This window comes from Dermacentor silvarum, chromosome 7, assembly GCF_013339745.2.
Source record: "Dermacentor silvarum isolate Dsil-2018 chromosome 7, BIME_Dsil_1.4, whole genome shotgun sequence".
Classification (NCBI taxonomy): domain Eukaryota; kingdom Metazoa; phylum Arthropoda; class Arachnida; order Ixodida; family Ixodidae; genus Dermacentor; species Dermacentor silvarum.
This window is the reverse complement of record NC_051160.1, coordinates 178,725,213-178,752,689: the sequence shown is the minus strand read 5'-3', so window position 1 is coordinate 178,752,689 and position 27,477 is coordinate 178,725,213. Positions and strand designations below refer to the sequence as shown.

At 49.2% G+C, this 27,477-nt stretch overlaps 1 protein-coding gene across 6 annotated transcripts in view; it reads left to right on the top strand.

Annotated features, from left to right (window-relative positions):
- Positions 1-27,477, top strand: part of LOC119458732 (tRNA:m(4)X modification enzyme TRM13 homolog) — a 306,204-nt gene that overhangs the window by 41,822 nt on the left and 236,905 nt on the right. For all 6 annotated transcript variants that reach the window (XM_037720598.2, XM_037720596.2, XM_049671406.1 and 3 more), the window contains exon 3: positions 13,594-13,660. In XM_037720598.2, the coding sequence (XP_037576526.1) occupies positions 13,594-13,660 (67 nt within the window). The remainder of the gene's footprint in view (positions 1-13,593; positions 13,661-27,477) is intronic.

The window sequence follows — 27,477 nt, the reverse complement described above, 5'->3', positions numbered from 1 at the left end:
AGATCGCGATCTGTGGCATCAACCAGGAAGCAGAGGAAAGCCCGGTCGAGCAATAAAAGCTCGCCAAGCAGCTACAGAAAGTACGAGGCGGTCTTGTCTGGGGAAATTCCTGGACATAACGAGCCACCAGTTAACCTCGAGCATCGCCCGGACGCCTGTCTGAAGTTTCTGAAGGCCAGACCTTTACCATTTGCCCTGCAACCTGCCTAGGAGAGGGAGCTCAACAAACTGGAACAACAGGGTATTATTGAGCCCATGTAACATTCATACTGAGCCACACCACTGGTCGCAGTGAGGAAGAAAAACAGAAGCCTACGTCATTGCGGGGACTACCGGCTTACCGTAAACTTGGCCCGTACCCGCTGCCAACACTGCAGGAAGTCTTCAGTACACTACGTGGAGGAAAGATTTTCAGCATCCTGGACCTAACCCAAGTGTACCAGCAGCTGAAGGTGAGTGAGAAAACCACTAGAGGACTGTACAGTGTTAAGCGACTACCATTTGGAGCAGCGGCAGCCCCAGCAAATTTCCAGAACTGCATGGAATCCCAGCTTCATGGAATCCCTGGCGTGTGCGTCTACTTGGACGATGTAATCATCAGTGGCACAAGCAATGAGGAACTAACAGCTCGCTTAGAACTTGCTCTGGAAAGGCTTGCTAGCACGAACCTCCAATAGACCGATCCCACCGGCCAGTTTCACGACGCCACCGCTGCCGCGGTGCACGCTGGTACTTGTAGTCATCCGGCCGCTCCAGCCGCCCGGAGTGCCTGTGCGTCCTGTTTCCGAACGCTTTTTGGCAATTTTTATGGTTGGTGTTGAGCCATCGTGCGATGGGAGGATTGACCTGTACGTTCCTGGGTGCTACAACAACCACACAAGGGACAAAGGCTTCGGATTCTATGTGTTCTCTAAAGAGCGAAAGCTTCGAGAGACGTGGATCCAACGGATTAATAGGTGGTACTGGTAATACACAGCGCGAGAAAAAACACGGGGACGAATAGCGGCCGCATTTCGATGGGGGCAAAATGCTAAAACATCCGTGTACTTAGATTTCCCGGAATTTATAGATTTGCCGATTATTGATTACCTATTGATTGGCTATCGATTACCTATCGCAAGTTATTGGCCACGTATTTGGGCTAGACTAAGCATTACCAAGCCATCCCCAGCATTTCCCGAAATTTATTTATTATTGATCGATTAGCTATTGATTGCTTATCGCAAGGTATTGGCCACATATGTGGGCTAATCTAAGCACTACCAAGTCATCCCCAGCATTTTCTGGGATTTATGATTATTGATCGATTATCAATTAGCTATTGATTGGCTATCGCAAGGTATTGGCCGCGTATTTGGGCTAGGCAAGCACTACCAAGTCATCCCCAGCATCCCCTGAAATTTATTGATTTTTAATCGATTATCGATTAGCTATTGATTGCTTATCGCAAGGTATTGGCCACGTATTTGGGCTAGGCTAAGAACTACCAAGTCATCCCCAGCATTTTCCGGAATTTATTGATTATTAATCGATTATCGATTAGCTTATTGATTGGCTATCGAAAGGTATTGGCTACATATTTGGGCTAGGCTAAGAACTACCACGTAATCCCCAGAATTTTCCGGAATTTGTGATTATTGATCAATTATCGATTAGCAATTGATTGGCTATAGATGACTTCGCGATCATTGGCTATTGGCGTTTTTATGTTAAAAACGCCGCCTAGCTTACCCAAGAACTTCTAGATATCGCTGTTACCGAAGTCTGCAAGTCGTGCGCGAAACCCTTGTAGGTAAGCATCATTAGGGCACGAAGGTTTCGGCGCCGCATTTCAAACCTGTCTCCAACAGGTATACAAATCCTATTATGTCCGTCGCTAAGCAAACATAACGCTGCAGTCACCGAGATGCACGTGTGCAAAAATAACAACGCAAGACGACCGGGTACAACAAACAGCATATACTACATACAAAGCTTGAACAAATACGATACTCAACACGTAATCAGCGGGTAACAACCGAAATGAAAGAGCAGCAGGCACTTTTCAACGTTCGCCTCGCATGCTACAATGAACAGCCGATGTCATTTCCTAAAATACATGAATTTTACTCGGTGGAATTTTTCTCGGAGTCGCAGAGATGTCTGCGAAGCTCGTGCGCTGTACTCAACGAGCGCGGACAGCGGTTACAGTGGCTGTACCGCGGTGGTGTGGGTGACCAGTTGACTACAACGAAGATGGTGGCAGTGCTACTTCCGGAAAACCGGCGCATGCGCAGATCGGTCGGTGGGATCGGTCTATTGAGCATGAATAAGTGTTGCTTCGCAGGTATCTGAAGTGAAATGTTTAGGTCACCTGATCGATGCTGAAGGCATTCACCTCACCAAGGTCAAGGTGCGGGCCATCATGGAGGCAAGTGCTCCAACCGTCCAAGTGCTCAAGCAGGAGCTGCGATCCTTTCTTGGGCTCCTAACATTATATGACCAGTTCTCGGATTCCCAGGAGGCGTGCCGACTCTTTACGAACGGCCGCCTCCCATTAAAAATACGCAACTTATTAGGAAGGGAACTAAAAAACACTTATAGGCTGGTCTGGTGCCCGGGACATGCTGGCCTAGAGGGTAATGAGAGGGCGGACGCTCTAGCTCGAGAGCTCACGAACCGAGCGGAGCACCAGCCGCCCTCCCAATTACAACCACCCCACACGACACTGCATGGCCTTCGCGGGGAGGAAGACAGTGATCCTGCTCGGTTGGATCCGCGCGAGATTCTTGCTCATCAGCGAGCCGCACGGCAAAAGTATGGCGTCCCCCACAAATCTCTTGAAGTGGAAGACGCAATGGACCTCCATAGAATTCAAACGGGGGTCTATCCAAATTTATTGCGACTGCACAAAATTTTTCCAACCTTGTACGGGCACGATTGTCCGTGGTGTCGCGAATCGCCACCGACCCTCTACCACGTCTCATGGGGATGTAGTAAAAGGCCAGAGAAACTAAATTCCTTACAGGATAGGTACAGACTAGAAAGCTCTCCGGAGCAATGGGAGGCACTCCTCGCTAGCTCAGACCCGGAAGTGCAACTAGCGCTTCTGGGCCACGTCCGGCTGGCGGCAGAAGCCAGTAGAGCCCTGGACTTGGGGCCCCACCCATCTAGCTCCTAAATCCCTTCCCTTTTACCTCAATAAATGTTAGTCTCTCTCTTAGAACACCGAGCAACAGTGGCCAACGACCTTTACAACTTGCTGAAAAACGATGTTCCCTGGACTTGGTCGCCACACCATCAGAAAGCACTTGAAGCCTTGAAGGAGCTGGTCTGTAACAGTGTAGTGCTCAGGCACTACGACGAGACATTGCCCTTACTCTTGCCATGGGACGCGTCGCTCTACGGCGTAGGTGCAGTTCTCTCACAGACACGATCAAGGCAGAGAAGCAGCGATCGCCTTCGCTTCCCGCACACTATTCCCTACAGAGCACAATTATTCTCAGCTCGATCGCGAAGGACTGGTCATTGTCTATGGTACCATATATTTTGATCAGTTTATCGCGGGCAGACATGTGACCATTCTAACTGATCACAGGCCGCTATTGGGCATCCTGGGGCCCCAGAAGCAGATTCCGCAGACGCTGTCGCCCTGTATGACCCGATGGTGCATTAAGATGTCAGCGTATGACTACAACCTCATGTACCGCCCTGGAAACAAGCACCAAAACGCCGACGCGCTGAGCTGCCTACACCTTAGCGAAACCATTGAGGACCTGCCTCAAGTTGGCTGCATGTTGATGTTCGAAGCACTACCAAGGCCTCCGCTAACAGCCGACATGGTCGCAACGGCCACACAAGACGACTAGACATTGTCCAAGCTGTACAAAGCTTTTCAGGAAGGCAGCATCCACGAACTCAAAGAAGACAACTTCATCACTTTTCGCAAGGTAGCTACGGAGTTGAGCTGTCATCATGGTTGCATCACGCTGGGATCATAAGTTGTCATTCTAAGCCCACTTCGCCCACAAGCCACTGCTCTCATCCACGCCAGACTCAGAGGCGTGGTCATAATGAAGAAGTGTGCACGCAGCTACATGTGGTCGCCGGGAATAGACAAGGATATTGAGACACTTGCGGCAGAGTGCACAGCTTGCCAGACAAAACAATGCGCTCCACCACGAGCCCCAGTTCCGGATTGGGACAGACCGAGCACACCTTGGCACACCTTGCACCTTGATTTCGCAGGCCCAAATAATGGGTCCACATTTCTGGTAGTTGTGGACGACTACAATAAATGGGTTGAAGTTCGCCATATGAACAAAACAACGTTCAGACTGCCCCACAAAATAGTATTAGACAACGTAACCGTGTTCGTGTCGGCAGAAATCAAGAAATTCTACAGTGACAATGGCCTCACGGTGGTAACATCTGCTCCGTACCACCCAGCCACAAACTGGCAGGCTGAACGCTACATTGGAGAGCTAAAACACGCTCTCGCAAAAGCCCCTACAGGGCTAGTACAGTGGCGCATCGCACACTTTTTGTTCAAGCAGCACACAACCGTGCAGAAAATGATGGGCCAGAACCCCGCAAAGCTCATGATTTCCTGCGAGCTGCGAAGACACATCTCGGCTGTTCTGCCAGAACCGCGTTCTGGCAGAACAGCCGAGTGCCGAATGCCTACGAAACAATTATGTCAACGAGATCCCCTTCTTCCGCTCGCACTAGCCACCAACACGTACCCTCTCACCGTCTCCTGACTCTACCCGTCGGTGGCTCCCGAGAGACACAACAGCAGGCTCCAGGCAGAGAGCAACCAGAGACGACTTCGGACCATGCTGTGTGCAAGTCCCTCTGAAATAAACACCGTTCCACGTTCCAAATGTCTATTCTTACAGCTTCTGCGGACATAACAGTTCACAACTTTCTTGACCTACAGTCTGTGTCCATACTTTTCACGTGCAGAAACTTGTGCACTTTTGCCGCCCATTTATTTTGATCTATGTTCCTGAGCCTTTCTTCAGAACTGATTTTGCTCTGTGCTTCTTCGACTTGAAAAGAGGCCCAACCCATGTTGTGCTTTTCCTCATTTGTGCTTTTTCCATGAGCTCCCAAAGCCAACCGGCCTACCGATCTTTGGTTACTTCCATCCCCACCAAGATATCTAATTTTAAGCACAGAATGCACCACATCATTCATATTTATTGTCCTCAAAGTGCTGTTTCTTTATTGCTGCATTCCACTTCCCCTTTATTTTAAGATTATCTTAGTGGGTGGTTAGTAAGTCTTTCCTTCGGTTATGTACACACCGAGGTATTTATATTGATTGACTTGCTGTTGATTAATATTATGGTATGACTTGCTGTTGAGTTGACAACACGTAATTACTCGTCTCTTCATTAAAGACCATAATTTCTGATTTCTCTGTGCCAAACTCAAGGCCTAGATTTGTCGTTGCGTTGCCACCCACATTCACAAGTCTCTCTAAATTTCTTGCATTGTCTGCCAGTAGCATTATGTCATCCGCATGCCATTACCCAGGGACCTTCTGTTGCACTGTTTGCCCATTACAAGTGTAAGATAAATGAAACCCTAATTCACCGTTTTCCAGTTGTCTTTCTATGCTCTTAAAAAAAGTGAGCGCGAACAAAAATAGCGACAGAAGGCATCCTTGCTTTAGTCCTCGTGATGATGATGATTCAGTGTGGCTAAACCCTCTGCAACAGACAGGCATAGCAATTCCACGCCCTAGCCATGAAAAAAATACACAAAAATAAATAAATAAGTGGACATGAAAGCAAGCATATACAACCCACAAGTAAGGGCGGGAGGGAGAGAAATGAAGGGCCGCAGCGGCGCACGTAACCATCAACACTTGACCGTTGCTCTTCTCGAACACTCGAGGCACCATTTGGTCAGCATTGCAGTATTGGTGTTGACTGCCCCACTTGTGTCAGCGAAACCCAGTGCAATCTTGAGGCTTGTTTTCACCATTATGGGACCGCCTAGTTGGTTGCAGTTCAACACCATGTGGTCAATCGTCTCGTCTGCACTTGATGATAATGATGATGATTTAATGGCATCCCCTTTGAAACGAGGCAGCAAAAATAGTCACCTAGCCTGCTTGATTTAATCAGGTATACTATACATGCTCTTTATCTAGCCTTTTTTGTATCATCATCAGCCTATTTATGTCCACTGCAGGACGAAGGCTCTGATCTCCAATTTCCCGTATTGCACTAGCTGATTCCAACTTGTGCCTGCAAATTTCCTAACTTCATCACCCCACCTAGTTTTCTGCCATCCTCGACTGCGCTTCCCTTCTCTTGGTATCCATTCTGTAACTCTAATGGTCCACCGGTTATCCATCCCATGCCCAGCTTGATTTCTTCCGCTTAATGTCAACTAGAATATCGGCTATCTCTGTTTGTTTTCTGATCTACACCGCTCTTCGCCTGTCTCTTAACGTTAGACCTAACATTTTTCGTTCCATCGCTCTTTGTGCGGTTTTTAACTTGTTCTCGAGCTTTTTTGTTAACCTCCAAGTTTCTGCTCCATATGTTAGCACCGGTAGAATGCAATGATTGTACACTTTTCTTTTCAACGACAGTGGTAAGCTCCCAGTCAGGATTTGGCAATGCCTGCCGTATGCACTCCAACCCAATTTTATTCTTCTGTAAATTTCTTTCTCATGATCAGGGTCCCTTGTGAGTAATAGACCTAGATAAATGTACTCCTGTACAGACTCTAGATGCTGACTGGCGAATCCTGAATCCTTGTTCCTTGTTCTGAATTCTTGTTCTTGTTCGACAGATAGCTGTCGTTTCAAAAGATGGCATCCAACCAGACCCTGAGAAGATTGCTGCTGTGCTTCAATTCCCTTTGCCCATCGAATCAAAAACATTGCGCAGCTTTCTCAGCCTGGCGTCTTACTTTCGTCGTTTTATATGCAATTTCGCTACAATAGCAGCTCCTCTACATAAGCTACAGGTCACCGGCACCTCTTTTACATGGTGTGAAGACTGTGAGTCGGCATTTCAAGCCCTTAAGAAACACCTTACTTCTGGACTGGTGCTTCGCCATTTTGATGAGAGAGCGCTCACTATACTGTGAACATGTGATGCAAGTGCACAAGGCATCGGAGCAGTGCTCCTGCAATGGGGTCCCGCATCTAAAGAGCAGGTTGTGGCCTATGCCAGCCGGACCCTCTCGCCATCTAAACGGAACTACACAGTTACAGAACAGGAATGCCTGGCTATTGTTTGGTCCATTCAGAAGTTTTGCCCATACCTCTACGGTCGCCACTTCACCATCGTCACCGACCATCATGCTCTGTGTTGGCCTGTCATCTATGAAGAACATGTCAGGATGCCTGAGACACTGGATACTGCGCTTACAAGAATATGATTTCAAGATAATGTACCGGTCTGGCAAATGTCATCATTATGCAGATGCACTGTCTCAATACCCGCTTTTGCCTTTTATCGATCATGCGCACTCCGCGTTTCTACCACGTCGCTCTGACGCAACGCCTGCTAATGTCACTGGATCAAGCTCAGCTTTCTTCACTCTCCGATTTAACTTCCCTTCAGTGCACAGACTCCTACTGTCGAACGCTCATTGATCGCCTTCGCGGCCTAACTAAACCACCCAACAGCCGCTTGCGATGCCAGTTTCGCCAATTTTGTCTTCAAGATGGGGTGCTTCATCGTTATATATATCATCCCACAGGTAACAAGTGGGTCCCAGTAATACCTCGCTGCCTTCGTCTTCGAGTTTTAGAAGCATTTCATGATGACGTTGCCGCCGGCCACTTAGGCTTCCACAAGACCTACGACCGCATCAAGACCCGCTGCTTCTGTCCTGGATTGTCCCCAACGGTAACCAAATACGTTGCCTTTTGTGCGTTGTGTCAGCACCGTAAATGCTCCACATCCCCTCCTGCCAGTTTTCTTCAGCCTCTGCCATGTCCGACCGAGCCTTTCGAGTTCGTTGGAATTGACTTATACGGTCCTTTGCCGTTGACGCCCTTTGGTCACCACTGGATTTTCACTGCGGTAGACCTTTTAAGAAGATACACTGAGACTGCACCTCTCCGATCTGGCAGTACTTCTGAGGTTGCTGACTTTTTCTTGCAATCCATAGTCTTGTGCCATGGTGCTCCTCGCAATCTTTTGTCCAATCGTGGCAAATCCTTCATGCCCCACGTCCTTGAGGAAGTCTTGCGGGAGACTATTATGAAGCATAAAACCACTTCTATATATCCCCCGCAAACCAACGGCCTTATTGAATGCTTCCACCGAACGCTCTCTGACATGATTTCTATGTACTTACATCCTGACCATACAAACTGGGACATCCTTCCTTTTGTTACATTCGCTTATAATACTGCGACACAACGAACTACCGGTTACAGCCCTTTCTTCCTCGTGTATAGACGATCTGCCTCCTCCGTCTTCGATACCGAATTCTTTTCGTCTCCTGCTTTGCCTAACACTTCCCTCCCAGAAGAGTTTGCAGCTCGAGTGGCGCATTGCCGTGAAATTGCTCGTCGCAACACTGAAGCCACACAACAAGAAAGAAAGCGTCACTGCGACAGTAAACGCCGCAAAATCGCCTTCCATCCTGGAGACCAAATCATCCTATGAACGCCGGTTCGAACTCCTGGACTTTGCTAGAAATTCCTTCACCGGTACATTGGGCCCTACACAGTCCTACAACAAACTTCCGCAGTGAACTATCTAGTCACTCCGCTTCACTCCGTCGCGGACCGTCATCATCGTAGTGCAGAAATTGTTCACGTCTCCCGCATGAAGCACTTTATTTCCAGTTCAGCCGATCTTTAGATTGCGGGCAGGTTGGCCGCTTCCACGAGGGGGGGAAATTAGTGTAAGCACATGTAACGTACTTCATCGTTCTTATTCGTATGTAGCCAACATTATCCCTGTGTTGGAGCCTGGGCCGTGCCTGCGGAATAAACGGGTCTGACAGTGCTGCCTGTCCTGGTCGTCTTCCGTCTTTCCATATATATATATATATATATATATATATATACTGTAGTGCCCTCCTTCGGGTGGCACGTAGAACCTGGATAGCGCGTGCCCGCATGAGAAGTAAATAAAGACGGCGTGAAGCCATGGCTTGCGGTTCTATTCTGGCATCGATTCGGGTTAGCCGTGTTTTTCCTTCGCTTCTGAGGCATAAGCCTACAAGTGGTGACCTAGGACAAACACAATGATTGATCCGCTCGCACCCTCCACTGAACAGGACTTACATGCGCAGCACGTCTAGTCGGTGCAACTGCGCCTCCCACCCTTCTGGCTCCAGAACCTGCAAGTTTGGTTTCACCAGATTGAGGCACAGTTCTGCCTCTACCGCATTACCTCGGAAAGGACGCGCTACTACCAAGTCGTCTCAGTCCTTCCTCCTGATGTTGCCGGCGAGCTCTCGGATGTCCTCTCCATCCCCACGGGCGCTACACCTTATCAGCACCTCAAGACCAAGGTGCTGGAGAGATTCATGCCGTCGGAATGCACCTGCCTCCAGCAGCTGCTTTCCAAGGAGGACCTTGGCAACCGGTGTCCCTCCCAACTGCTGCACCGGATGCGACAGCTTCTCGGAGAGCACGACGTGCCCACCGACTCAGCATTGCTTTGCGAGCTTTTCCTCCAACGCCTTTCCCAGCCTATCTGTCTTGTCCTCGCGGCGGCCGGCAACGTCACCTTCGATCGCCTGGTGGAGCTTGCCGATGGGGTTCATGAGGCGACCTCCCCGTTCGTCACCGCTGTCTTACCACCTACAAACCTGGTGATATCGCACCTTGAGGCTCGCATCGACGAGCTCGCCGCCTCACTAGCCACACTCCAGAGCCCCCTTCAGGAGACCCGTTCGCCTCGTCTTGGTCATCGCGCTCTTTCGCGCACAGGTCAAGCTCGTAGTGCCAGCCCTCCATCTCTCTTCTGGTACCGCCGGCATTTTTTGACACCGAGCCACGAAGTGCACACCTCCCTGTTTGTGGCCGAGAAACACCTGCCGGGATCACTGACGGCGGCGTGTGGTCTCGCTTTTCGGCCCAGCCGCCTTCTTATGGTAACTGACAAGTTCTCCGGCGCCCGGTTCCTTATAGACACGGGCGTGGAAGTCAGCGGGGTTCCCACGACTGAGGCTGATCGTTCCAGGGCACCAGGGTAGTCGCTTCGTGCTGCCAACGCCTCATCTATGGACTCCGATCTCTCACCCTCGACTTCGGCCTTCGCCGTACTTTTTGGTGGGTCTTCGTCATCACAGACGGGGTTCACCCGATCATCGGCTCGGTCTTGGCATTGGAGGAAAAGCTCGCGAAGCAATGCTGAGTGGGTGGGCACGTCGCGCTCCCCAAGAAGCTGTCGCATCCGGCGCAGCAGTTGGGAGGGACACCGGTTGCCAAGGTCCTCCTCGGTGCGCAGCTGCTGGAGGTGGGTGCATTCCGATGGCATGAATCTCTCGAGCACCTTGGTTTTGAGGTGCTGATAAGGTGTAGCGCCCGTGGGGATGGAGAGGACATCCGAGAGCTCGCCGGCAACATCAGGAGGAAGGACTGAGACGACGTGGTAGTAGCTCGTCAGTTTCCTAGGTATTGCGGTACAGGCAGAACTGTGCCTCAATCTGTTGAAACCAAACTTGCAGATTCTGGAGCCAGAAGGGTGGGAGGCACAGTTGCACCGACGAGACGTGCTGCGCATGCGAGTCCTGTTCAGTGGAGGGTGCGAGCGTATCAATATTGTGTTTGTCCTAGGTCACCACTTATGGCTTATGCCTCAGAAGCGAAGGAAAAACACGGCTGACCCGAATCGACGCCAGAATAGAACCGCAAGCCATGGCTTCACGCCGTCGTTATTTTCTTCTCATGTGGGCGCGCGCTATCCAGGCTCTACGCGCCACCCAAAGGAGGGCACTACAGTATATTTATATATTGGAAGACGGAAGACGACCAGGACAGGCAGCACTGGCAGACCCGTTTATTCCGCAGCCACGGCCCAGGCTCCAACACCAAGAAGAACAGGAATACTTCCCGTTTATACGCTGCAGATGTAACATGTCAGAAGTGAATGGCTTGTTCGTTAGTCTTCAGAACTGTCAGACATGTCTGCACGCCTAGGACGAATGACTGGGTCGTAACGTGGAGCATTGCCAGTGGTGGGGCAGTCCAGAGGAATGGGCGTAATGAGAGCTGAGGTTCACATCAGGTATCCAAAGAGTAGTGGCCTCTCGATGCCGGTGCTTGTCGGTACTCTGATAAATCCGCGACGTTGACCAACGATTGCCATGCATTCAAAGGTGGAGAAGTAGCCGGGGCTTGCGAAAAGGATGCATCAGAGCAGGCAGGCGACGTGCCGTCTCTTGCCTGTCCAGCTCTTCGTGGACGATCTGTCTTATGGTCGATGCCAGGTCAAATGAAGAGCTCATATCGATACTGGCCACAGTGGTAACATTGGCCAATCAGCCAAACTTTGGCATTATTCGGTGCATCTTCAGCACCTCGAACGTACGGCAGTGCTTCATGACATCAGACACTGAAGCGAGACTGTCCTTGCCGATCAGGAAATTGTATACATGCTCTGCTATGCTCTTGAGCAGGTGCCCGACCTTGTCTTCCTCGATCATTCTTGCATTGGCTTGCTTGCACAATTTCAAGATCTCCTTGATGTAGGCAGTGCAAGTCTTACCTAGTAGCTGTGCTCTCTGTGCCAGGGTGTGCTCTGCGCATTTCTTTTTTGCGTCCGAGTCGCCGAAGCATTCCTTTAGGTCATGGAATGAAACATTCCCACATCGTTAATAATTCTTTGTGATTTCCAAACCACATCAGGGTCAGTGAGCGCGAAGACGTTGGTTAGTTGGTCGGTAGTGTCCCAGTCGTTGGACTTGCTTACTCATTGGTAATGTCTGAGCCACTCTTCTACATCTTCACCTGCTTTCCCGGCGAAAACCCGAGGTTCTCGGTAGTAGCGCCACATACCAGCAGGTATTGATCCCAGAGTGGCAGGTATCGGTCCCTGAGCGTCTCCGTTGGACATGTTAACAGGCCAAGGTGGTAGTCCGGCGAGGCAACGACTCCGGCGAAGAATAAGTGGCTCCGGGTCCGTCGTTACTTCAAGTACCCCAAACCTTCCACCAAAACTGTTACGACGCGAGAAAAACGGGGTTTATTAAACAGGCTTCAGGGCGAGCCTGAGAAGGGCAAAAACATTCTCTTTCTTGTCTTCTCCGCTCACACTCCTTCCTCTTCTACTCATGTGGCTACATTGACTTTAACAATATTGTCACAAACAAAGCCACAAAAGACTTTGGTCGAAGCTATAGATCTTTTATGAAGCTGTCCTGGCAGCTTCGTCGTTGTCTTCTTCGGGGAGCAATTCAAGGTGAAAGTCAGCAATCCAAAACAATCAATGTGAGGCAATATCAGAATTGGCGCGTATCTCGGGGGTCCGCATAAGCGCATATCTCAGACAGGCATAGAGCGAGCAATAGTCATTCGAGCGCTCCACCAACCTAAGCCTGCCGCTCGGTGCACTAGTAGTTCGGCATTGTAGCAAAACCCAGGGCTTAGGCGCTAAAGCTTATTGTTTTGTTTTCTACGGGTACAGCGCTTTGTTACTGAAATTTTATCCTTAGTTTGTGTTTGGTAAAGTTCGTTTTATTGGAACAGCGGTCTCGAATTACGGCGAGTACACTCGATGACGTGCTGCTTCTGAGATCATGCTGAGTGCCTTGAGTCAAGGCACTGAGCATGACCTCGGAATTCAGCATTCACTTATTTAGAAAAATACTTTTGATGTTTTTATTGTTACTTTGCTTTGAAATTTTTGCATGCGAACTAAAATCGTTATAAATCGTTACGGCTCATTTTTTTTTTTTCATTACGGAGCAAAACAATGAAACTTTTTTCAGTGGTACGAAACTAAAACCAGAATGAAAAACATTTCGTACTGACAACCTGCTTGCCACACTCAGTGGGACATTGTTCATGGTTCATTTTCAAGCTTAAATTTTTTTAAATTCGGGGGGTAAAAATCAGGTGCTATTTTTCAAGCTGATAATCGAGGAGAAACCGGGTTTCTTGAGGAGAAATTCTGAAATTTGTTTTTTTTTCCAGGTTAAATTTTCAAATGTACTAAGTAAACACGAAACAAAAGGATTGGTGGCTAGATTCCACCGAGTACTCTTAGAGAAGTGCAACAGAGGAGTTGTGTCACTATATTTATTCAATGCTAAACACACTACTGTCAGCAATCATCGCGCGATAGTTTCTACTGAATTTTTGTTTCTCTCCATTTCTTTTTTAAGTAAAGGAGAACTTGCACAAGTGCAGCCACTTTATGCATTCAACTACAGGATATGTGAAAAAGGTAAAAAGAGGAGATTGCCTTTTCACATATCCTGTGATGCTCTAACTATTGAGACAGTGACCCAGGTTGGTGGGAAATGGTTGGATACAAACATACATAGATAGATATATAGTTAGCCCCCCGGAAAGGCTGTGAAGTGCCCTAAGAATGCTAATGCAGTAAAAAGGCAATCTGTCCAGTTTGTGCTCCTCTCCAATGTACCCATGCTTGTGTCATCTCCTTTCAGCACCTGCTCATCAGCCCTACTCGACAAGCACCTGAAGAAATGCAATGCCATGAAGAAGGAAGCTCAAGTAAGGATGTTTTGTTTGATGCAAACCCGGATGCTGCTTTGTTCATACAATATGTTATTGAAGATTTATTTAGTTACAACTGCTAGCCTTCTGAGGCTCTATGTAGGCATTGGCTTGCATAAATTGTTTTAATTGAAATAAAACATTCACAATTAAGCATATGATTTCTGCACCACAGATAAGTCTTTCGTCGCCGCTGAATGTTGATCTCCTGATAATGGCGTAGTTACCTGCAATCCTTTGCAGCATTGCATGGTGGTGCAGCGTTCTTGCCAACTCTGGTTGTGTTGACGGGAACGCTTGAGTGGCCGTTGCTCCTATGGTGGAAGGACATAGATGGTCATTATAAATTGTTGAAACAGTCGTAATGCACGTGGTGCTGCACGGACAATTGCGCAAAACGAGAGTGCTGCCGTCATGGCATCCGATATGCCCTGTACCTTCCTGTTTATGGTGTCAATGCTCCCACTCCTGCGCCAGATTGTGCCAAATGCGCCACATTGCACCATACGAGATTTCCTGCGCCATCCTGATAAAAATACACCATTTTGCGCCGAAGTGCACCAAAATTAGCGCCTGCGCATTACGAGTGTGGCCGCAGTGGCCCGCAGACGTGCGTAGCGCGCATGACTAAAGCGGCTTTGTAAATCGAACAGGCGACCGATAATTCGAGCTCAATGGAGACCGCCTAAGAGTCCAAATAATTTGGAGTCGGAAATATCAAAATTCGCTAGAAAATAACTTTCCGCCAGTGGCTAAAAAAGACATTATTCTCGGTTGACCACTTTTGGGGATACGTTCATGCGGGATTTCGCGTCACTAGCGTCAGCGTTGGCATACTTGGTATAGTGTGCCAGGAATGCTATCTTCCATCGATGTGTCCAGTGCTAGTCGCGCGAAAAGTTGCGAAAGTGAAAGTATCCCGGAAAGGGATCGTCAAAAATAAAGCCGAAGTTTGTCAACGCAGTCCTGCGCACACGTACGCTTGCCTATGATCTGGTCAGTCTGTATCTCTACCATTGTTATGCTGTTGCCACAAAAAGACGAAAGTACAATTAATGCATGCACCGAATCTTCAACCTTTGGCAACAGGACCGCGATTTTGTAGCGATGCCTTTTCCGCTGCTACTTCCTTGTGCTTTGTCAGTGGTATAAGAGCGGCGCTCCACCTGCGTTATATGGTATCAGTTGGCAGAGAACTGAGGACGAAAGGCGCGGCATATAGAATTGAGCGGAATGCATCGCTACAACATCACCACGCAGGAGTTGACCGTGCTATCATAGCCGACTGACGGTGTTTTTTTTTTTTTGAAACAGTCACTGATCTCGTCGGCGGAGACATCGAGGGGTAGGCGGCGCTTCCTAAACGACTTAAGTCACAGCGACCGTGTCGCTAGTTAACACGTCAATGAATAAACGCTGGAAGCATGGAGCCAACCAGAATGCATTCCCGAATTGCTTGCCGGAGTTCGCTTGTCCGACGGTTCGGCCACGGTCGGTGCTGGATTAACTAGGCTTCACTAGTTTCGGTTTCCAGGAGGCGTCGGCAACATGGCCGACCACCATGCTGCGGCGATGCCAGCGACGTATCAACGCCAAAATATTGCTATTTCCGCGCAACTCGGCGGTCAAATTAGCACACAGTCATGCAGTCGGAGTCCGAATTATATAGAACGGCGTACTTTAAGGTGTTTGAAATTTCGGTCGTATTTATACTTTCAATTTATGGGCCAGTGACGGTGCCTCAAAGTAGTCCGAATAATCGAGCTTGTTTGAATTGCTGGTGTCGAAATAATCGGTCGACGCCCGTTGTTCTTCTTCTTCTTTCTGGGGTTTTACGTGCCAAAACCAGTTCTGATTATGAGGCACGCCGTAGTGGAGGGCTCCGGATTAATTTTGACCACCTGGGGTTCTTTAACGTGCACTACAACGCAAGCACACGGGCGTTTTTGCATTTCGCCTCCATCGAAATGCGGCCGCCACGGCCGGGATTCGATCCCGCGATCTCGAGCTCAGCAGCGCAACGCCTTAGCTGACTGAGCTACCCCGGCGGGTAACGCCCGTTGTGAATCGGCCAGTTGCTGAACAGAGGCTTCAGCTTTACGAGGAAAAACAGACAGTTGAAAAGTACTTGGTGTCGTCTGAAGCAATGACTGAGCGTTACGAGGGGCTTATTAAGGCTGGCCTGGCCCAGAAAAGCATTGATGACATTGAGTCTGGATGCTAGAGCCTTACTGAAAACATAACAAAGTGTCAGCTGTCAGTGCAAAAAATGATACGATGTAAAAGGCAACATCTGAGCAGCTTCACTCAACTTGAAGTAAACTAATTACAGCAGACTGTGGTGAACAGGTTTGTTGTCTTCATTTAATTTAAAGGGAAGCTCATGTACTTAGAGGCAGAGCAACATTGTTTTACAGCAAGCAAATATTTTTTTGCAATAACGCTTGTCAATTTTAAGTGTTTGAAATAACTTCGGACCTGTCCAGCAGCTGTGCATTTATTAGCTCCAAAGTGCTCTGAAATCTGTATCTGGATGCTCCAAACTGCTCCAAAATTAAGATTTTGCTGCTCCAAAAATTGCTCCAAATCTCAGTTTGTCAGTGAGACCACTGTGGTGTAAGTGCTGTAACCCTCCTGCCTGGAGGTGGCCCCTGAAAATGCGTGACCTTCCTCGCAGCTTATGAAATTCGCCCACGTAGGTCGCTTGCTCTTGTTGAAGGTCGTGTCATTGTCGCAGTTGGGCTGGTGCGGGACATGCGCTGCCATGCTGCCCACTTTGATTGCACTTCCGTGCTTTGGTACTTCCAAGCCCTCTCTTTACCATGGCTGGGTTCGAAGTGCTTGTTGTATTTGTATGGCGCTTTGAAAAACGTTCGTTATGTCTTGAAGCAGTTTAAATAGGCAGGGTTGGAAAATCGTAAATGCACTGAAATGTGCTCGTCATGATTGATAGAGCTTGTAGCACCGGCGAAACGGCGCTTCCGTGCGCAATGCCAAGAGCACATGCACGAGGAACCACGTGAATTTTCTTCGTGAGCTTCGGAGTGAATAAAAGTTCAGTTGTTTCGGATGCGTGTTGCTTATACTCACTTGGCTCAGCCTAGCGGTGCGTAGCAACATTGGCGACCCGGGATAGTGGTGCAGCCACCAGGGTTGAGCATCAACGTCGCTATGACTTTGACGTCGACGACGGACTCCACGACTATGACTTCGAAGTCCACGACGGATGCTACGCCGACAGTCTCTTCAGTCGGCTGGTAAGCTGCCCCCCTTTTAGACCGCAGACCCCGCACTCTGGTTTATTTAAGTAGAAGCGCAGTTCGCAGCACGACGCATCACAGCAGACCTTACCAACATCAATACTTCTTTTTGGGCAAGTTGGTATATCTTGAAACTGGGTAACAGCGCAAACAGACGACCACAAGAAGGGAGACACGTACACAAAAGCTCTGACTAACAACTGGTTTTATTGGCAAGGATAGCACACCTTATATATGCCAGGTTGAAGCAAGGGAAAGGGGAAAAACATAAGGGTAAACTCGTGCCAACAACGCAAGCGCAAAGCAGCCAACCAAGCGCAACAATTATTTTTATTTCCAATCTGAAACCCCGATAGCCGCATCGAGAAGATCAAATTTGGCATCAAAGAGAGCAAGGGAAGGGTTGCTGAAGCACTTGCTACCGAACTTCCTAATGTGGTAGGCTTCTAAACTGATGCGCGCGGTCTTGATACTGCTCTTTCCTGGAATCGTCGTCTCTTTTAACCTGGCCTCACAATCAGTACACTTGCTAACGTGCGCAACTATATGTGCATATTTTTCATCTCATTTTTGAGTGTGTTCCCCTAACAGTCATTGACACAGCGACCAGTTTTGCCGACGTAAAACATCCCACATGACATGGGAATGCAATAAACCACTCCAATAGAACATTTAACGAACATCGATTGGTGGTTCTTCTGGCATCCTCATTTACTGGAGTTGCACATACGTGGGCACAACTTTCCCAGCCTATTTGGGGCAGACATCCCCATGTCATGTGGGATGTTTTACGTCGGCGAAACTGGTCGCTGTGTCAATGACCGTTTAGGGGAACACGCTCAAAAACTTAAACGAGATGACAAATACGCACATATAGTTGCGCACGTTAGCAAGTGTACTGATTGTGAGGCCCGGTTAAAGGAGATGACGATTCTAGGAAAGAGCAGTAACAAGACCGCGTGCATCAGTTCAGAAGCCTACCACGTTAGGAAGTTCGGTAGCAAGTGCTTCAGCACCCCTTCCCTTGCTCTCTTTGATGCCGAATTTGATGTTCTCGATGCGGCTATCAAGGTTTCAGATTGGAAATAAAAATAATTGTTTGCGTCTTGTTGCGCTTCGTTGCTGCTTTCGCTTGCGTTGTTGGCACGAGTTTACCCTTGTTTTGTTTTTCCCCTTTCCCTTGCTTCAACCTGGCATATATAAGGTGTGCTTCCTTGCCAATAAAACCAGTTGTTAGTCAGCGCTTGTGTGTACGTGTCTCCCAGACGACCACAAGAAGGGAGACACGGTCGTCTGTTTGTGCTGTTACCCAAAGTTTCATGACCTTACCAAATACCACTACGTCGTAAGCAGTCTCCCGCCGCCCATAGCCAGTGAAATACGGGATCTTTTACTAGGTCCGCCTGCTGAAAAAGCATATGCAACGCTAAAAAAACCCTCATCCGCCGTGTCACGCCCCCCGAATCGCAGCGACTGCAGCAACTGCTTCGTGACACGGACCTCGGTGACCGTACTCGCAGTCAGCTGTTGCGGCACATGCAACTATTGCGCGGTGAAACAAAAAACACTGTAGACGGAGCATTATTCCGAGAACTCTTTTTGCAAAAGCTGCCGGCAAGTGTCCGCTTGTTTGTCATTGCATCAGAACAGAAAGACCTACCTGCAGTCACCGAGCTTGCTGATCGGCTCATGGCGATCACCACGCCCACATCACTGGCTGCCGTGCAAGCACAACATGCTCAGGACGAACTTCAGCAAATGCGTGAAGGCACACAGCTCACCGAAGAAGCGGTCGCGGAACATGCAACCGCCCTTCTCTTCCGCCAAGGAGTCGCCATCGCCCGTGGCATCGTCTCCTTAGTCGATGGGCGTACAGATGTTCTATTGACAAATTTCACAAACGAACGTCGGTATATCAGTAAAGGCACCGCTGTCGCGTATCTCGATGATATCGACCACACTGAAGACTGTTTTGCTATGCAAGGAGAAGCCAAGGCTCCTACAACGCCATGCACACCCGCCGTCGATATTGGACCGAGCTTAACACCTGCAGATCGACACCGGCTTATGGAACTGCTTGAACAGTTTAAGGACTGCTTCTCGTATACGTCGCGAGTTGGTCAAACGCCGCTGACAAAGCATCGCATTATCACGGAGGAGACAGCAAGACCCATCCGACAGAACCCGTATCGTGTAGCTCAGAAAGAACGCGAGGCGATACAGCAGCAGGTTGAAAAGATGCTACAGGATGATGTCATCCAGCCGTCGAACAGCCCATGGGCATCACCTGTGGTGCTTGTCAAAAAGAAAGATGGTAGCTTGCGTTTCTGCATTGATTATCGCAAGCTGAATCATGTTACAAAGAAAGATGTGTATCCGCTGCCGCGGATTGACGACTCTTTAGACAGGCTTCTCTCCAACAGGGAAGAGCCATCTGCTTGTAATTCCCGAAGTTCTCCGCCGCGAAATCTTGCAAGCCTGCGACGACGAAGCCACCTCGGGCCACCTTGGTTACACGCGAACACTAACTCGAATCAAACAAAACTACTACTGGCCTAGGCTCGCAGAAGAGGTGAAGCACTACCTGAGGACATGCCTTGAGTGTCAGCGACGCAAAGCACCACCGACTAAACCCGCTGGGCTATTGCACCCCGTTCCAGTACCGGAAACGCCGTTTGCTCAAATTGGTATAGACCTCCTGGGCCCCTTTCCACTATCTGACAGCGGCAACAGATGGGTCATAGTCGCGACGGACTATCTAACTTGATATGCGGAAACCAAGGCAATTCCGAGCGGCACGGCAGCTGAAGCAGCACGATTCTTTATCGAGAACATTGTCCTCAGACACGGTGCTCCAGCGATCATCATAACCGACAAAGGAGTCGCATTCACAGCTGAGCTTCTGCGAATTGTGCTGACGCTGAGTGGCACAGCCCATAGGAAGACGACGGCCTATCATCCACAAACAATGGGCTTACCGAGCGCCTGAACAAGACCATCGCAGACATGCTTTGCATGTATGTCGATGTGGAGCACAAAAACTGGGACACAATCTTACCATACGTCACATTCGCATACAATACGGCACGCCAAGAAACAATGAAAATGACACCGTTCGCTCTGGTCCATGGTCGAGAAGTCACTACAATGCTTGACGCTATGCTGCCTCATGACTGCAATGGTTCAGATGCAGATGCCGCAGATTTCACTGAACGCGCCGAGGAAGCACGACAGCTCGCCCGCGTCAGGATAACTAGTCAGCAAGACCGCGACGCACGACGCTACAATCTCCGCCACCAATTTGCCGCTTATACACCCGGGGAAAGAGTCTGGATTTGGTGTCCCGTCCGACGCCGAGGGCTCTCGGAGAAACTTCTACGCCGGTACTTCGGAACATACAAGGTTCTACGCCGTATTAGCGACGTGACCTGCGAGGTGGTTGGTGATGGTTCATGCTGCTCGAAACGCCGTCAACAGGTGCCTGAGGTAGTGCACGTAGTAGGCATGAAGCCTTATCATTCAGAGTGAAGTGGACACCGCCAAGCTATCAACTACGAGTCTTTCCGCCACGATCTGATCAGCATCAGGACGATGTTTGCTCTGGAGGGAGGGTAATGCCGCATCGGTATTCGTGCACAAGTGCACCCTGGCGCCGACAAAGACGACGACCGGGCTGCTCGAGATTCCGGAAGGCATCTAGAGAAAGAAGAGATTCTTGTTGTTGGCGCCTCCCTGGTTCCTTCTCCCAAGTACGGCGCAGTGCTTCTATAATAAAGCTCCTGAGCTTTGTGCATCGCGACAATATTTCTATACTCACCGAGACATTATCAGCTTTGCGCACATGCAGGAATGCACCAAAGTTAAGCGAGCCAAACACGTCGCTATCACAATGTCAGCGGGAGAATATATGCTGGTGTCATCGGCGGTTCGGAAATGCTGAGCATAAATGCGTTCCACCCTGCATGCACTCGGGAAACGACAGCGGCAAGCACTGAGGGCGACCAGTTTTTCTACGTTGCCGTCAAGTCGTCCCTCGGTATTTTTTGTTACCGACCGCAACAACGGGGCCTGTTTCTTAGTCGATATGGGTGCCGAGGTGAGCGTGATACCTGTGTCACAAGCCGAAAGGAAGAACCCTAGTACATCGCCACTCCAAGCAGTCAATAACACGGTGATACGAACATACTGACATCGTTCGCTCACGCTGAACTTCGGTTTCAACAGAATGTTCAAATGGGTGTTCATAGCCGCTGATGTGAAGTTCGCCATATTGGGCGCCGACTTTCTGCAATACTTCGGTCTGCTGGTTGATGTTCAGAACAAACGGCTTCAGTATCCTGTATGTCGTGCACTGGTACAAGGCAAGCAGTGTTGGCAGCTTCCTCTCAGCCCGGCATTACTCCGTCCGTCCGGAGAATCACGCTTCACCACCATAGTACAAGAGTTCCCAGAGCTGATGCGACAGCAACAGGCATTCGCCGAAGTGAAACACGATGTTCAGCATCACATAGAAATCACAGGACCACGGGTCTACGCGCGGCCACGGCGTCTTTCACCCGAGAAGCTACGGCTAGCCCGACAGGTGTTTTCGCATATGATGGAACTCGGCATAGTACGCCCTTCGTCCAGCCCATATGCGTCACCTCTTCACATGGTCCCCAAATCAACAGGCGGCGATTGGCGTCCTTGTGGGGATTATAGGGCACAAAACCGTGTGACTGTACCGGACCGTGACTCAGTGCTGCAGGTTCACGACCTCACCTCCTGCCTGCATGGCGCTAACATCTTCTCAAAAATAGATCTGGTGAGAGCATATCATCAGATACCTGTAGCACCAGAGGATGTTCCCAAGACTGCAATAACAACAGCATTTGGAATGTTCGAATTTCTACAGATGCCTTTCGGCTTACGGAATGCAGACCAAACTTTTCAACGGTTCATGGATGACGTTGTCCGGGACCTCGACTTCTGCATGGTTTACCTGGATGACCTGCTGATTGCTAGCCACACGCCCGAAGAGCACGAGGGTCATCTACGCTGCGTGCTACAGCGATTGGCAGAGCACGGGATTGTTATCAATATGGCCAAGTGCGTGTTCGGGGTACCGTCGCTACCATGTTTGGCCACAGCATTTCAAGCGTGGGAGTGCAACCACATCAGGACAAGGTCGAAGCAGTACGACGGTTTCCACAGCCAAAAACCATCCGACTAGTAAACTTCTACCGTAGGTTCGTCCCGAAGTGCACCCACATCCTTCACCCGCTGCACAGCCTACTAGCAGCATCAGGGACTAATGCAAGCTCCACTCAGTGGAACGACCAAGCCATTGCAGCGTTCCTGCATATTAAGGAGGCTCTCGCAAATGCCACTCTGCTCGCGTACCCACAGCCCGGGGTTCCGCAATGCGTAACGGTGGGCGCCTCACACGCAGCTATTGGAGCCGTATTGCAGCAGAAGTTGAGCGGAAGGTGGCGACCGATTTCCTTCTTCTTCAGAAAATTGAGCCCGTCCGAACGACGGTACAGCACCTTTGGTAGGGAGCTCCTGGCCATATATGCCGCTATACGACATTTCCGCCACTATGTAGAAGGGCAAGAATTTTTTGTACTCACGGATCACAAGCCGCTGACTTACGCATTGCGCGCGATCAACTCAGACATGGGTGCACACGTGGCACGAGAGCTCCGTCAAATGTCGTACATCGCAGAATTCACGACGGATATACGCCATGTCAGCGGGAAGGACAATGAAGCGGCAGATGCTCTTTCGCGCAGCCCAGTGAACGCAATCAGCCTACCAAGTGGCATTGACTTCACCGCACTAACGACGACTCAACGCAGTGACATGGTGTTGAAACACCTACTGAAGTCCACAACCAGCGCCTTGAAACTGCAATGGGTGGATGGACCGACAGGATCTGTATGCTGTGACATGTCCACAGGTAGGGCCAGACCGTTCGTGCCCCCGGATCTTCGCCGCAACATTTATGAATTGCTGCACGGCCTCTCGCACCCGGGGATTCGAGCCACTCAACGGCTGTGCACAGCTAGGTTCGTGTGGCCCGGAATAAACCGGGATGTCCGACGTTGGGACACGGGAGTGCCTATCATGTCAGCGCTCCAAAGTTCAGCGCCATATGATGACCCCCTTAGGATCCTTCCCCGAGCCGGACACTCGATTTTCCCCTGTGCATTTGGACCTTGTGGGACCGTTGCCTTATTGCCAAGGGCAAAACTACTTACTAACTAGCGTCGACCGCTTCACGCGGTGGCCGGAGGCTGTCCCCATCCCAGATATGACCGCCGATACTGTGGCCCGCCCTTTCATCTACCATTGGGTAGCGAGATTCGGAGTTCCATCAACAGTGACAACGGATCGCGGAACGCAATTCGAGTCTGCCCTATTCGGGAACATCATGCGGCTCCTAGGAATCATGCGCATCAGAACAACGGCCTACCATCCCATCAGCAACGGTATGGTGGAAAGGTTCCATCGCCAGCTAAAGACTAGCCTGATAGCAACTTCAAGTCACAGTTGGGTAGAGGCGCTACTCCTGGTTTTATTGGGAATTAGGACGGCTCTGAAAGCGGACATTGGTTGCTGCTTGGCTGAACTCGTATACAGCACAACACTTCGTCTTTTGGGGGAGTTTGTCGCTGACAGTAAAAACGCAACGCCCAGGCCAACAACGATTACTCCCTGCGACTGCGGGACATTATGAGCAAGCTACGCGTTGTCCCTCCGCGTCTGCCAGCACCACGGCTTGTCCACGTCCACAGTGATCTCTCCTGCTCTCACGTGTTTGTAAGGCACGATGCCATACCGCGTCCACTTCACCCCTCGTATGATGGGCTGTTCATGGTGGGAAAACGAGGAGAAAAACACATCATGATCGACCGAGGTGGCCGTCAAGACGTGGTTTCGCTTGACCGCGTAAAACCAGCGCATGTGGACAGCAACAGTGAAGTGCGTGAATCATCTCAAGTTCTGTAGCCACAAGGACTACCAGCAGAACAGACTGAGTCGGCTCAACCAGTCGTTGAACGGTTCACACGGAGTGGACGGCGCACAAGACCTTCGTTGCGAATGAACTTATGAACCGCAGCTCATTGTGGACCCATTCACTAGGGGGGGGGGGAGTATTGTAGCGCCACGAAATGGCGCTTCCGTGCGGAATGCCAAGAGCGCATGCACGAGTAACCACGTGACTTTTCTTCGTGAGCTTCGGAGTGAGTAAAAGTTCAGTTGTTGTTTGGGATGGGTGTTGCTTATACTTGCTTGGCTCAGCCTAGCAGCGCGTTGCAACAAGCTTTATATCTGGGATCATTATAAGATGGTTCGGCTGTACTTTCCTTCAGCACTAGAGAACGCTCGTGAAGCATAAGCCACAGGATGGCAATCTTAGTCATGCTGCTCGAATAGTGCTGTGCCATTAGCAAAACTTGACACTTGTGTCTATAGGCCTCGAGCACTGCTGTTTCAAATCAGACATGCAGCGCCACTGCGGCGGCGGCTGGGGAAATGTCCCTGTTCCCTCTGCACAGCCGCGCCTGGCCGCAGCAGGTGGACGATGGCAACTCGCAGTGCAAGCGGGTGTACGCGGCGAAAACAGTCGACTTCGATCTACTGTAGCGTGTGCGGATGTCATAATAGCTACAAGAACACGGCCGGGAAACTGCCGAAGGTGCAATTTTATCATTTTCCTTGGAAATCGTACGAGGCTGATCGGCGACAACGTTGGATCACTGCCGTTCGGCGCGCCCGGTAAGCAAACGCGTCCTGTCTTTGCGCGGTTTCTATCGCTTTCTCTCAAGGTAATATTAACACATTGTTGGTTCCCTTCTTTTCTTGTATTTTTAGCCCGAATGGAGATTTGTGGCAATCAGTGCAATGCAAGACAGTCATCTGCATTGCTCACTTTGTAGGTAACAAAGCGAGCACGATTGCCGGCCATCCCGCCTATGTACCAACTGTGTTTCCGCCGTGTTACAGAAGAAGTGATGCAGTACTACCAGCATCAAAGCTCGACAGGTATAAGAGGTGAGTGTTATTAGTAGAAAGGCTACCCGTGAATTGGTTAGAGTCGGCTATGAGAAATTGCTGCGATACTAGAGCTCTTTATGACTTTGAAGCGCGGCTGAACCGATAGTTTAAAGAAATTGTTGAGCCTCCACGAAAACCGAAAACGTATTGCAGTATTCATTAATTGTGCTTACAGCTGTTTTTATTCATAGGCTTCAGCGACGTCGCGCAGTGCTTCAAGCGCCGACATCCAAGAGCGCGATCACGGCGACTGTGGATTCCTTTGAAGACTCCTCGACTGACCTCGCCGACGAAATCATTGCATCACCGGAAGAAACTGGCACTTCCGCATCCGTGGTGAGCAAACATGTTATATTTTTATTATTATTACGGGAGTCTGGCCTTGAGGCATGTTTCGTTTGCATCAGTGGCCTAGCCAGAAGTTTTGGGTGAGGCGTGCCCTTGACAGGAATAGGTGCCGGGTAGACAGGTGTTTACCTGTCGTGCTCGGTGTCCCATAGTAAACAGAAAAAAAAATAATTTGGGAGTGACACTTGCCCTCATGTACCACCCTCTATCCACACCCCAGTTGTAAGTGTTTGCTGGAAGCACAGTGTTGTGTCTGAATTCAAGCAGAGTTTCGTGGCATTCCATTTCATGCACCAAAGATCATAAGTGGTCTTGATGGCAGGGAACAGTATTCGATCGCGACTCCATGTAACTAATATCTCATTACTCAATTGTTCCTATCAACCAAGATAGTATTCTTTTGCTTGAGATTAATGTAGCATTTCAATGCGTTCTTCCCGGGCACTTAAAACAAAACTTGACGAGATGCTTTTCTACAACTTTTCAGATGACCCAGACAGATGCAGATTTTAATGGAGGTGTTTGCACTCTGTTCCTCTCTGCAACAGCAGAAGGCGTGGCCATATCGACATTGTTGCGAAAGGTGTACAAGCAAGTGCCTCTGTGAGAGCTACTTGACCGAACGAGCGCAGCTGTGCATTTCTTGGCTACAATTCTCTGATCCAGAGAAAGGATGCCTTTCGTGAACTGTTCGGCGTTAGCGCAAACTTCTTTTCTCTGTTATTGTCTGTGCTTTCATCCATTGCTGTGAGGGAAGTGGACGTGCCAATTTCCCAGAAGTTGTCCAGGGTGAAGATGAAGCTAGGCGTTTCATTCACCAGCATTGCAGTGCTTTTTGGCCTTCATCGCATGCCAGTTAGCCGCATATTCTACTTTGTATTAACTAATCTGTTAAATGCAATGCAGAAATGAATACCGGAGCCATCACTTGGAGCAGTACAAGCCACGATGCCCACATGTTTTAAGCTGCACTACCCGCGCTGCCGCTACATATTTGATTGCACAGAGCTTCGCACAGAAGAACCACCCACCGTAGAACAGAAACGTGCCCTGTTTTCGCACTACAAAGGTGGCTACACGTTGAAGTTTTTGATAGGTATATTGCCAAATGGAACAGTCACTTTTGTGTCACAGGCGTATGGTGGCCGCACCTCAGACACTCACATTACGCTGGAATCAGGGTTTCTTGATCGTATAGAACCAGGAGATGTTGTTTTAGCGGACAAGGGTTTCCCTGGAATTAAAGCACCCACTGAAAGCCAGAAGGGAGTTATTGTGATGCCGCCATTTTCAAAAGGAAATGTTCAATTCACCCACGAAGAGCTGGAGCAAACCTATCCTGTCGCACAAGTGCGTATACACATTGAAAGAGCAATACAGAGACCGGAAAATGTTCGGCATAGTGAATTCAAGGGTGTCTATTGATCTGATTCCCCACATGAGTGACATAATGTGGATGTGCTGCATTCTTGCGAACCTTCAGCCACCCATTATTAATGAGCCAAGTAATCAAGACACAGAGTAAGTTTGAATGCTCATTTTTATAAGTTTGTTGGGCCAAAAAGCAGCATTTTGAATATGCTGGGCTGAGTGTGACATCACTAAATGTTTGTCTACCATACATGCTCAGTTGTAATGGTTCCAAAAGAGAATTTAGGTTGTTCTCTCAGTGGCTAAGCGAACTTTTTCTTCAATTTTTGAACTGCTGGTGATAATGGCACAGACAGGCTGGCTTATTGGGAGTGTAGCATAGCAGCAGCTGTAGCGGTGCTGGCATGGTGTTTTTTGTATACTAAGTCAGCACGTGATGTGATGGATGGTAAATAAAAATATATTTAAAAAATACACGATTTTCTGCGGTTCATTTCAAATTTACACACATGTTGGTACCTGCACGTGAGCTCAGAGTGGAAGCTTCTCAAAAGCCATGTCCATTACTGCAAATGAAAAAAGAATGTCGTGCATTTTTCAAGGAACAGTAATTGTACGACAGATCTATCGACACTAAACTGTGAAACTAAACTAAATATCTAGCACAATGTTACTGCCGAAGAGTGTTGATAATCCACAGCATGAATGAAATGCATGTTTCTGTGGAATTTTTTATTGTAAACTATCACAATACCCACGTTGCTGTGGAGGCACAATGCAGAAACTCCTGTA